General features: G+C 37.8%; 2 protein-coding genes and 1 non-coding gene across 3 annotated transcripts in view; 1 reads left to right on the forward strand and 2 right to left on the reverse strand.

Annotated features, from left to right (window-relative positions):
- Positions 1-978: 978 nt before the first annotated feature.
- Positions 979-3,132, reverse strand: LOC101293601 (receptor-like protein 12-like). The gene is made up of 3 exons (XM_004301969.1): positions 2,654-3,132; positions 1,863-2,003; positions 979-1,075 (listed from the first exon to the last, which is right to left on the reverse strand). The coding sequence occupies exons 1-2, from the start codon at positions 3,043-3,045 to the stop codon at positions 1,961-1,963; spliced, it is 435 nt and encodes a 144-aa protein (XP_004302017.1). The 5' UTR covers positions 3,046-3,132; the 3' UTR covers positions 979-1,075; positions 1,863-1,960.
- A 1,473-nt stretch (positions 3,133-4,605) lies between these two features.
- LOC101293892 lies at positions 4,606-8,467 on the reverse strand. Its single transcript, XM_004301970.1, has 6 exons — positions 7,826-8,467; positions 7,468-7,570; positions 6,794-6,849; positions 5,848-6,012; positions 4,996-5,109; positions 4,606-4,913 (listed from the first exon to the last, which is right to left on the reverse strand). Exons 1-6 carry the CDS (start codon positions 8,465-8,467, stop codon positions 4,821-4,823), a joined length of 1,173 nt encoding a protein of 390 aa, XP_004302018.1. The 3' UTR covers positions 4,606-4,820.
- Positions 8,468-12,317: 3,850 nt separating this feature from the next.
- The window catches only part of LOC101294183, a 1,575-nt gene continuing 899 nt past the window's right edge, over positions 12,318-12,993 (forward strand). The window contains exon 1 of the transcript XR_184837.1: positions 12,318-12,598. This is a non-coding gene — a transcript (uncharacterized LOC101294183). The remainder of the gene's footprint in view (positions 12,599-12,993) is intronic.

Below are 12,993 nucleotides of genomic sequence, written 5' to 3' on the forward strand. Positions count from 1 at the left end.
CAACCCACATGTGAATCCAATCTCAACACTGATAACATTCCAATCAATCTCATCTCCAGAATTTGGATGAATTTTTTCTGGTTCCGGAGGTGACAACCTTGTTTTGTTTTCTTCGGTCAAGGGAGGCCCGAACAAACCTTTGTTTCCTTCAAAGGAAGATTTTGGAAATGTTGTAAATTGATTACTGCTCGGAATTCTGCCCTCGAGTTGATTGTTTGAGAGATTCAAGAATGAAAGGAAAGTGAGTCTTGTAAGCTGTACTGGAATTTGACCACTCAAGGTGTTCTGTGAGAGGTCTAAAGACTCTAGTTGGCTCAAGTTGCTTAATGATGATGGAATTGCACCTGTGAAAGCGTTGTTTGAGAAGTCGAGGACATGTAGTGATTTGAGTTCTCCGATTTCGTCGGGTATAGATCCAGTGAAGTTGTTGTTTGAGAAGTCAATGGAGGTGAAGATTGTAAGTATTTTTTCCAACTCCATCTCTAGACCTTTGTTGGTAATTGTAACTGTATCCTGATAATACATACCACGTTCACTGTCTGTAAATTGAAGGTAATTGAGCTTTGATGGGGCATCATCTTCATTAGCCATCGCTTGCCAAGTTGTCAAAACTCTACCTGGTACATTTCCACTAAAATTGTTGTGAGCTAGGTCTATAATTTGAAGCAATGGCCAAGTGCCATCAGTCTTGGGACATCCAACGCCTCCATAAAACTTATTGGATCGCAGGACTATGACACGCAAGGTAGATATGATCTTTAAAAAGCATGGAAATGGACCTGTTATTTGATTCTTTCCAACGTTTAGAACTTGTAACTGCGGACAGTTGATAAGTGATTTTGGCAACTGACCTTGTATCTGATTATCACTAATGTCTAGTGTTTGCAAACTGCAATTGCGAGACAACTTGGCTACATTTCTAAGATTGTTTCTCCTTAGCTTCAGTACTGAAAGGGTGCTCATTGTAGTCAAGCAGTGAGGAACCGTTCCACTCAAGGAATTATTGGACATATCAAGAACCTCAAGGTTATGTGAATTGCATATTGATCCTGGAATGATCCCTTGTAGGTTGTTGCTTGCAATAAAGAAGAATCGAGTGTTAGGAAGCAGATCTTCAATGGCAGTCGGTATGTTAGTGCTGAAGTTATTCCTAGAGTAATCTAGATAATACATGTTAGGTGACAATGAAATTGGGATTTTCCCATGGAGCTGGTTAGAATGAAGGTCAAGGAATTCTAGAGAAGTGAGATTGATTGTAGGACCTTCAAGAGTTTCTAGAGAGTTGCATGAAAGATTTAGGTAACGGAGATCCCTGAACCTCCAAATCCAGTTGGGTATATTGCCTTGTATTTGGTTATCCGAAAGATCCAATGTCTGCAATTCAAATTGATTTCTCAGGAAATGAGGGAATGTTCTTAACTTTCCTGAAGCCAACTCCAAGTATTCAAATTGCGGAAAATAAAAGCGTGAGTAATTGGTAGCATCATGGCTAAGAGACAAGCTATTGTGTGAAAGATCAAGAGAAGAAAGATTTCTGAGATGTTGAAGACTATTGAGAAGAAATGAGCCACTGAAATTGTTTGAAGAAAGATCAAGACTTTCAAGACCCTCTAAGTCAAAGATAGACATGGGTATTGGCCCTTCCAGATTATTTATACTCAAATAAAGTCGTTTGAGAAAGTATGATGAGATATTAGAAATTTCAGGAAAATGACCAGAGAATTGGTTATCAAAAAGAATTAGAGACTCTAGCAAGGGAAGAGAAAACAGAGCTGATGGAATATTCCCATTGAGCATATTTCCACCTAAGTCGAGATAGGATAGGTTAGAAAAGTTTTTCCAGGGGATGCAATTAATATTACCTGTTAGACCATTCCAAGAGAGGTCTATAAACTCTAGATTCTTGGCCCCACTGAACGACGGAATTGGACCTTCAAACTTGTTTCCATTCATCCGCAAGTCAACCAATTGCGTAAGGTTTGCTATCGACTTCGGGATTGATCCTGTGAAATTACAGTATGCGATATCAATTGTGGACAGCATCTTGAGGTTGCCAATAGAGTTTGGTAATGCCCCTGAAAAATTAGTCTCCCATAGATCCAGGTCCTGAAGAGATCCATTTTTTGGAAATTCTGGCAAGGAACCATCAAGGTTTTCATTATCGGAAAGGCTAATCTTACGGAGGGAAGGTAACTGAAAGATTTCTTTCGGAAATGTTCCCTGCAGATTACAACCTGCGAGACTCAAAGATGTCAAGTTTGAAAAGTTAGCAAAGAGTGTCGGATCTGGAGCAGAGATGTTGTTCCAGTCCAATTGAATCACAGAGAGGGACTGGAGCTTAGCAAGCGAATCGTGGAAAGGGCCAGAAAGATTACAATCGGACAAACTCAACACCCTAAGGTTGGGAAGGGAAGATGATATGGCTTGGCACCACTCACTCCCCCCTGCTGATATTTGGACAGAGTCAAGATGCAACTCTCTAAGCTCTGTGAGGTTCTCTACCAGCATGTGTAAAGTTGGGATCTCAAGGGGAACCCCCTCAGCCTCAGGGAAGGAATCCCTTTTAGAAATATCAAGAACTACCAACCTCGTCAAGCGTGAGATCTCAATGGGAATTTTCCCTGAATAATAATTGAGAGATAAATTCAGATACCTCAAGTTCATGAGCTTCCCGAATGCTGATGGAATTGATTGAGAGTCGTTGCCAAGGTAGTTGTCTGCCAAATTGAGGCTTTGAAGATTTTGAAGATGGAAGAGGCTGCTAGAATTGTCAATACCACCTGAGATAGATTCACTGCTGATGTCAAGGCCCAGAACACTGTCATTGGTGCTGCAAGTAACGCCGACCCAAGAACAACAATCGGTACTTGAGTTCCAGGTAATAAGCTTGGAGGAAAGAGAGGCATTAAATAGGAGGTCGCTCTTGAAATGGAGCAATGATTGTTGCTGGTCTGGTATACACTTGCTATGGACTACAGGATTGATGATGATACTAACACAGAGCGAGACAAAGAAAAGGAAGAAATGAAGCGGATCAGTTTTCATTTTGGATTAGAAGAAAACTTGGTGGTTATGTGAAGAATTCTTAATGGTTATGTTGGCTTTTATAAGGTGAAAGAGGATAACTCATTAACTCTTCTGAGATTTGTAACCACTAGAAATATTATGATGGAATGCAGAGGACTATGGCCGGCCCTACAAGGACCATGAGAGTCAGTCACACTGGAAGTTAGGCTCTGTGTTCAAACGTAAGAAATTGCAAAATTGCTTCAGGAAATCATGGAGCTTGCCCATTAGAGACGCTAAGAAATTCTGAGCTGGTTCTAATAATGACTTCCAAGTCTTCCCCCAACTTTCCAAAAATTAAACAGCCCACCAGAGAAAAACCGACTCGTAGTTAAGAGATGTCCAGTGATGTTATAGTGTGATGTTATAGTGGTAGGGTATTGATCGAAAGGAACGGATGTCCAGACGTTCAACTTATAAACCAAAAACTTGAAGATATTAGTCGAATGCCGAAATTACTTATTTTCTAGTAATGATTTTTGTTGACAAGCTTAGATGCATGGTTATGGAGTCATGCAGACCGCAGTATCATAAAAATTTTAGAAGTATATGTCGTGTGTTATCTTTCACATATCACTTGGTTTTTTGATCATCTGTAATTTGAGTTTGAAGAAGATGAGGTGACATGAGGATACCCCTTCTTATACGCCAAGAGGGGTAATGATATTGTGGTGATGGAATTGGTCGCTTTCAAGGTTACTGTGGAAAGAGGCTACCATGAGATGTGTGGTTGTTGCATGACTATGAAGTCTTCCCCATCTGCAGAAGGCTGTTTTCTTCAATGTAAATTTCCTACTAATTTGAATATTTGATGTAGATGTTGATTTGGAAGCTCAAAATAGTTCATCAAACTGAGGCATTGTTAATCTGGAACCTCAAATAGTTCATTAAATCAGGTTGAATGCATAAGAGCCTCAGTTTTTGAATTATGTCAGTAAAAGCAACAATGCCTCAGTTCATCAGAGTTCAAATAGTAGTTAAAAGTTTAAAACTCAGATGATGAGATGAAGTAACAGAAAATCCTTTTATTAAGATATATAATTGCCCTTTAGAGGGGCTAAGGAATTCTGAGCTGGTTGTGGTGATAGATAGGATGGCTTGACTTCCAAGTCTTCCCCAATTTTCCAGAAATTAAACATTGGATGGCTTGACTTCTAAGTCTTCCCCAATTTTCCAGAAATTAAACAGCCTACCGGAGAAAAACCGACTCGTATTTTAAGAGAAGACAGAAGGCTAAGGAAATTTCAGTGATGTTATAGTGTAGGGTATTTATCGAAAGCAACGGATGTCCAAAATTTCAACCTATAAACATTAGATCACCACATTCTACCACACTCAAAACTACTAGTTTGGATAAAAAGAACATCAGAGATGATAGTATATCCCAAGTTCCTAATTGAATATTGACCGTGTCCTCATAAACCTTCTTAAGCAAGAAAAAACAGAAAAGGACAGAGTATAAGATACAATAGATCTTTGCCAAACACATAATATTATTAGCACCTCTCTGTTTAATGGATTACAATCACTTTAAAAAAATGCCCTGTTTTATCTGGCCAGTTAAGGAGTAGAGCTTTTGGTATGCTAAATTTTACTTACCACACAGGCGATTATAGAAACGTGGTGAAACTACTCTAAGCTAAATATACATACATCTTTGTATTACACTTGTATTATTTCTGTACATCTCAGACACACCCTCTGAATAACTTCATGCCTCTTGTTGCTTAGTGTAGGGTAGTCCAAATGTTATCTCATAAAGGCCTCAGAAGTGGGTAATCTTCAAGTAGTTCACGCTCAGATAGAGTGTCATTTTCATTCTGAGGAGTCCACAACACCTCTACTGCCTGCAAGAAAATATATATATCAAGCACAGTTCAAGTGGACAAACTTACAAGTTACAACTAGAACTAAGACCATAATTCTCACTAATAATTTGCTTGGGGGAATGGATGCAAGCTTCTGCAGTGCTTCCTTCAAGTCGCCACTGCCATTGATTGCAGGTAACTTGTGCACTCCTTCAGCAGCCACCAATATTGTTATCTGGTAGAAATTCATAGTCAGGAAATGAATATTCATTATATCAAAAAGACGAGAGAGGATGAGACATTAACATATTATATTGCAGTGTCTATCGAGATTTTCAGAAATCAGGAACATATTATAGTGCAACCCTGAGATCACAATAAAGAATTGGTTCTCACATTAACACAACATATCCATATATAGACACACCACAATATAAAGGCGGCAAAATATATATTATTCTCCAAAGATGAGGTCGATAAGTTCATAGTTATTGTCACATTGTATAGACGCACCGCAATATAAAGGCAGCAAAATATGTTTTATTGTCAAAAAATGAAATCAATACGTATGCCTATTTATCTTGTAAGTTGCAACCACTAATTCTTCTTAAAACCTAACCAATGGTACAGTTCCTTTCATGAGTTTGTCATGTATATAGGCATAGAAACAACCACGAAATACTATACTATACAGAGGATGTCAGTCGTGTGGTAAGAGGATGATCAAACCCAAGTTGCTTTGGTTTAATCTTATGGGAAACAGGAAACACAAAACAAAAAGATAGCCAATCAAAGTGAATCAAGATGTCAAGTAGGCTTTACAGTGATGCTAATGCATGATGCCCACAATCGCAAGGACTAAAGGCCACACATTATCAGCTTGCATGCAATCAGTGCATCCATACCAGAATATTCTTGGATTGAACTAAAACTGGTCATGTATTTTAAGACAGGTTATCTTAGTTGACCTTACCACTATGTATTCATTGCGGAATCCATTAGATCTCTGGCTTGTTGAGCTCCGCTTTCTTATGCTGTTCACATTTACAAGTGTCTCTTCATCAAATTTACCCCTTTCTTCAATAGAAAGTTGATTGAAGCCTTTCTCTGCATCCTCTATGCTTCGTTTCAGAGACACCTACAAGTATGCCAGAAGTTATATTCCTTATTTCTAAAAGTAGTTACATTTTCTGTTTTGATCCATATATTCAAGTACTCCATGACAAACTCCATCCAATAAAGATGTGTGCATGCACAAACTATTTCTTGTTACACTAGTTTGGGGAGCACCTATGCTATGTTCCAGTTTTTCTAGACTGAAAATGAAAGTAAGAACATTAACTATTACATCATTAGATAACTGTAGTGTGCATTGCCTCGCCACACCCTTCACCTCCCTCGTTTTTAAGTTGAAAAGACAATATAAAAAGCTTGCATCATGATCTGCATAAGACCTGGAAGCTGCTCTTCAATTTTTTTTTTCTTGGGTAAATTATAAGTTCACTAGAAGGAATTACTCTGATTTTTATGTCCATAAAGGATACAAACTCATATGATAGTATAACATAGCAACACCAGCAAGACACTGAATTCCATTTCTTTATGAATGTAGATTAAACCCCCACCTTTCTCAGTTTCTAAAGAGAGGCAAACATATCAGGTATTTTGAAACCCTTGCATATGTGCTCAGTATCATCCTTTATCAAGTTAATATGATTGGTTATTGCTACCAATGTGTGTGTGTGTGTGCGCCTTATCTCATAATTTTTTTGTGACAATTATCTTGAGAGAGAAAAGGAAATGTTGATTACACTATAAATCTATAATCTCTTCCTAAGGTCCACCTTGATTAGTTGTCAACAAGACTGGTGCACCAAATTTATTCTACCAAGTACTCTAGGGAAGGATCTTGAACTTACCGATGAATACCCAGAGATGCAATAATCAGGATGCCTAAGCAAAGCAAGTGTAGTCTCTGCAACCAAAAGTAATAGAAATGCATCAGAACTTCTTACAGAAAATTACTAAAAAAAGAGAGTAAAATAGCTTGGCCTTTTGGGATATTATTGTATATAAGAGCAGATGCAGCCTCAATACCTACTAGCTTATAATCATGACAGTCTTAATCCAGCCAAAATGTGAATTCTAAGTTTGCTGAAGTATAGAAATGGATTAGCATCTCTGACAAATCCTTTCAAAAAGAGCGCTTGAAAATAAAAGGCTTAATCAGGAGGCCCCCTCGAAAGTAAATGGATATAGAGTAATATCTTGTGCCAGAGTATACTACTATATCATATTCCCACCAGTATATCTTCCTATCCGACTGTTCTTTTCAAACCCTCTCATTCTTTCAAAGTAAATCACCTTCCCATATATATTGGAATAGTGAAATAACATTCAAACGAATGATTGACAGCACTATATTATATTTTTTCTACACAAGTATCATTATCAATAAATCCCTCAAAACGGCAACTACAGCAACTCGTGACAACTAATTAGTATGAAGGAGGCAAATACTTTGCTTCTATTTCAACCATATTAAATAAGCATAACCTGACCCAATGAAAATAGACTGACTGATAAAGCTCACCTGTCATAACATAGCTCAAACCCTCAGGGGTAGAAGTATCTGCCGTATCAGCAATCCGATCAAGATCCCTCTGTAGTTCTCGCCCCAATCCCAACAACCCAACCTTAGAAAAACAACAACAAAAGAAAATGGTGAAGCTATAGAGACCAACTCAACCATAGTAATCCAACAAACAAGTAAACTACATAACCACCAAAACAACATCATCGAAAACACATCCACTCATAGTTTTCCATATAGCATGTCACATCTTTTTACCTTACAAAACAAACACCTACCGTAACGAGAATCTAACAGAATGTGAAACAACCACTATAAACATTTCAATGTGTGATTGACAAGTAAAGACCTCCAATACCTGCAACTTCAGAACAGTAGTTTTCTCAGTAGCAGTAAGCACACTCCCCTCAGACCGATCCGAAAGAAAACCCGAAACCAAAACAAACGCCGCGAAACCCGTCAGAATCAGAAAGAAACTCGACCCCGCCCCGACTCCGACTCCCACCGCCGGGCCCACATAAAACCCGCCTCCACCGCCACCAAACCCGAACGGCGACGGCGCGTAGTACGGCGCCGAGTACGAGAAGTCCGGCCTCGACGTCCTCGGCACCGAGTAACTCCTCGCCGATGACGACGAACTGGACGAACTCGACCGCGACGAGAACGACTTTCCCCCGACCCGACCGCCCGAGGCTGCCAAAGCCGGGTTCGGGTCGGACATCAGTACCAGGCCCAATAGCACCGCCACCATTGCGGGCTTGCTCAGCGCCTTGACAGCATTTAATAATTTATCCGCGATGACTTCTATTGGGTTAGGTTTTGTTGTGAGCTCCGGTTTGGATTCCGGTGAGAAGAAGCAGTTGAGTTTGAAGCGAGAGGTGGGGGTGATGAGGTGGAGTGATTTGGGCGGGAGAGGAGGAGGGCGGGAAGGGGAGAAGAGGAGAGGGTGGTGGTGCCATTTGAGTGGGGTGGGTTGGAGTAAGGAAGCAGTTATTGACATTGGAGATTTTGGTGGGTGGGGAGTTGAATGGAGGAGGATGAAAAATGAGGAAGTGGGTTTGTTTGGGAAAAATCAAGAGGAGGAGGAGGAGGAGGAGGTGTGACTAGTGGTGCCCATGCAGCTGGCTGTATTTTGATTTCTGATTCAATCTCAACCTCATCTTTGTCTCTCCTTCTTTGTCATTGACCCCCACACGATCATCTAAAATGCTCATGATTCATGAATCTCATGAGTCATTAGAGCGTCTCAGTAACATTGGTAAATTGAAAAAAATTAAAGATTTATTAATTTTTAAATAAATCTTTGCTTCAGCAGAATACTTAAAAAGTTGATAAATTTATAAATTAATAAAAAAAATTGATAAATTTATTAATCTTTAGAAGACAATTAACTAAAACTTAACAATACTGCTGGAGCAAAAGTTCAAAAATTACTATTTTAAATCTAAATGTTGACAAATTTAGCAATAAATTTAACTCTATTGCTGGAGATGCTCTAAAAGTAAAAATGTCAAGATGACGCACGTGACTTGCATATGATGATAATGTAAATTTGATACATGACCTACATAACGTGTAGTTATCGGTAAAAATCTCTAAAAATAACATAAGTTTCAACAAATATTAAAAGCTTATCTCGACCTCTGCCGGTTGGCCCAGTTACATTGTCTGCATTACAGGCCGAGGTGGAAGCCCTCCGAGCCGGGTTGCTGGTAGCAGTCCAACAAGGATGGGAAGAAATCGAAGTCGAGTCGGACTGTGCGACATTGGTCAATGCCCTTGAGGGGGATGAAGAGGATCTATCTGAATTCTAAAATCGGTCGATTGGTAGAAGATTGTAAAAGGTACGCAGTTCTTTTATGTTCTTTCAAATTCGACATGTATTTCAAGAAGCAAATGGTGTGACTCATAGATTAGCTTACCTTGCTACCTGAAATAGTTTACATGAGTTTTAGATTAAAGAGACTCCTGTTATTATTCAGGATGTTGTCTTCAGGGCCGGCCCTGTGTTAGTCGAGGTCCTAGATGCAAAAGTTAAAAATTAGTTTTCATGAAAATTTTTAGGGTCCGGTTCAAGGGACACTAAATTTTACACAAGTTTTTACATCTTTTGTGAGCCATTAGATTTAAAAACATTTAATGACCTAGATTTATTGTTTAAATGATGTCAACTAAACACCAAGTGACATTGAAAATGACATGGCATTATAATTGATTAAATTTATTTTCTTAAAATAAATAGTTGAATACAAACTTGAGTAATATAGTTCAGATCAGAATTGAACTAAACCTAATTATATATATAGCAGAAGAACAACGTATACAAGATTTATGGACACCAAAAGAAAGATTATATACAATTCTATAATCACCAACTGTCATCTCCAATTCACCATCGTCAAATCCCCATCTTATTAGTCAAGCTATTGATATATGAACCCTTGATATATTGCTACTGGTGTTCCAATACATATACTGTATACATGAAGATTTGAAGAAAATGTCAAATGTCCAGACTGTAAAGATTTGAAGAAACAATACGATTTTCGGGATCAACAAGTTTGAGAGTCTTGTCAAATGTCAAATTGATACTTATAATAAGCTCTCGAGCCTTTTTGCTTTGGATCTCAACCTTGACGTTGGAGCTCTTGCCCCTCTTCACCAAGCTCTCCAATTGGTAATTTGGTACGCCATCTTAGGTTGATTATACCAAGAAGAAGAAAATTGTGCAGATTGTTGGTTTTTGATCTGCAATCCTTCTTCTTTGTTTTGTTGATCGTGTTCAATTTCTGAATATTCCCTTTATTTTTTTTCCTAATAAAGAGAAATTTATCTAATATAATTTTTGATTGATAATAAGTAATACCATGTCATTTTCCATGTCACTTGGTGTTTAGTTGACATCATTTAAACAATAAATCTAGGCCATTAAATGTTTTTAAATCTAATGGCTCACAAAAGATGTAAAAACTTGTGTAAAATTTAGTGTCCCTTGAACCGGACCCAAATTTTTATTAACCAATTAATTAAAATTCAAGAGTCAACATTCATAATGAAAAGAAGTTAATCATTTTTATGTTAACAAGTTAATTAAATGTCAAATTGAACTCACAAAAAAGGAAAGAAGTATGTACAATTAGAGATAAAATCTGATAGTTGATGTATATTTTTTATTTATAGTACAAAACAGCTAAAAAGCAAACCAATTAATGAATTTTAATGAAAATATTTATGAAAGTTTCAAATCTAGAGGCCCCTATAATTGTGGGAGGCCCTAGACACCGGCCTAGTTGGTCTTGCCTCAAGACCGGCCATGGTTGTTTTCGAAGATATGTGTAATAACAATAGGGGTTTAGACACTATGTTCCCGCCTATGATTGATGAAGTTATGAATAATAGTTCCCTTGAAGCACCCGGATAGACCGAGGTCTCAAGTTCTATTAAAAAAAAAAAAACTTATCATTCAAATATCTTCCATCTCCGTCAAACATTTATAATCAGAGTTCAATTATGTCCCCGCATTTCATTTGGACAGTCAGGCCCAGGCTTGGGGCAAGACGGACCAGGCTTGGGTCTAGGGCCTCAAAATTTAGGGGCTCAAAATTCTTTTATATAGGCCTGTAAAAATATATATATATATATATATAAAATAAAATAAAAATAAAAAAGATGGAATAAGAGTAGAAGACATGTGCGTCTTACTCCTCTTTCTTTTCACTCACGCACATCCAAAACAATTAATAGAAGAACAAGATTACGTCTCTTCAGTAAAAAAAAAAAAAAAAAAAAGGAAGATCGCGTCTCTTCTTCTACTAGGGATGGCAATAGGTAGGGTAGGGTACGAGGATCAAAATACCGTACCTATACCCTTTTACATTTCTCATCCCCGTACCCGTAATTAAATAATGGGGATTCCCCGTACCCGTACCCTTTGGGAATTACATTTCCATACATGTACCCATACCCGTACCCGTTAACAATTATGTATTAAATTAATTTTTTTTTAAAATACGAAATACAATTATATAAAGGATTAAATTCAGTTTGCCCCCTCATACTTTAGGACGTCAATAATCAGTTTGGTATCATATCTTTTTTTTTAATAATGTTGGTCCTTATACTCTCAAACATCATCAACTAAGTCCAAAATTTTAATATGGCTTCAAAAATAATATTATTTATTGACATGAAACTGACATGGGGATCCACATTTAAGCTTTTTAACTTACAAATAGGGCAAATAAACATTCTAACGATGAAAAAAAGTCATTTTTCAAGGACCAAACTCACCCATTTTTGCACTAAAATTCAAATTTTGGACTTAGATGATGTCATTTGAGAGTACAAGGACCAACATTATTAAAAAAAAGATATGAGACCAAATTTATTATTAACCTAAAGTACGAGGAGGCAAACTGAATTTAATCCTTATATAAAAGTATGAAATTAAAATCGAATACCAAAATAAATAAGTTTCATGCTTCAATCCAATAAAAATAAGTACAAGTTTTTAGGGTTGGCATTGGTAGGTATACCGACTTAAATTATCAATACCATGTACCAACCAACTTATGATTGGTAGGCAAAATTCTCTACCAAAACCAACCGTCGAAGATGGTATACCGACTTCTTGGTACGGTTGGTACTCGGTTGATACTGACTTTGTACCAATATAAACTGGGCCAAAATAGTTAAAGGCCCACTCCAATGAGATTGATCGGCATCATTGAAAATCCACCTCCATTCGCCGAAACACAATCCCTTTTGCCGTTGTCTGACTATATTTTTACTCCCCAAATAGATATCATAGTAAGTTCTAACGTCTAAAACAAGCAATTAAAACCACACACAGATAACCCAATATTCAGCTATGAAATTAAAACAAAAAAAATTCAAGAACCACCTTAGAATCAGATGTGGGAGACAAAGTACGTAGTTGCCGCGAATTGAACTTGGTGCCTTTGTAGATGTAGTTGTCGTACGGACCTTTGCGATTAGTTGATTACTGATCAAATAAACTGACTAATTTGAAGATTGAAGTTTTTGATGGGGAAGAGAAAGAGAGAACGAATTTGTTAACCTTGAGAGAGATTGGTGTGGGTACATGAGATTGCAAATAATTATGGTCTATGTCACATCCCGACCCTTATATTTTTACCTTATTTACTAGCGTGATTATAATAAGAATTTTACCGTCTCGATCATTGAGTAAATAGTTTAATTGGTCCCTAGAGGGGTTTCGGGGACGATTAAGTGCGGAGGATTATTCGTATGAGGAAAATACGACGACGGTAAAAATGGTAAATTTTAGCTAGTAAAAGGTAATTTTTATTCGGGTATTATTTTTTCGGGGTGTTTTTATTTTTTTGAAGTGGGTTGATATAGGTTGGACCGGTTGGGAGGCCCAACCCATTTTCTCTCTTTCTCTTCTTCTCTCTTTTCCCTTCCTCTTCTCTCCCGTGCTCTCCTCCCACTGCCGGACTGTCCAGCCGCCAACTGCCGCCGTCCGGCCAGCCACCGGCCGCC

Source organism: Fragaria vesca, linkage group LG6 (assembly GCF_000184155.1).
Source record: "Fragaria vesca subsp. vesca linkage group LG6, FraVesHawaii_1.0, whole genome shotgun sequence".
Classification (NCBI taxonomy): domain Eukaryota; kingdom Viridiplantae; phylum Streptophyta; class Magnoliopsida; order Rosales; family Rosaceae; genus Fragaria; species Fragaria vesca.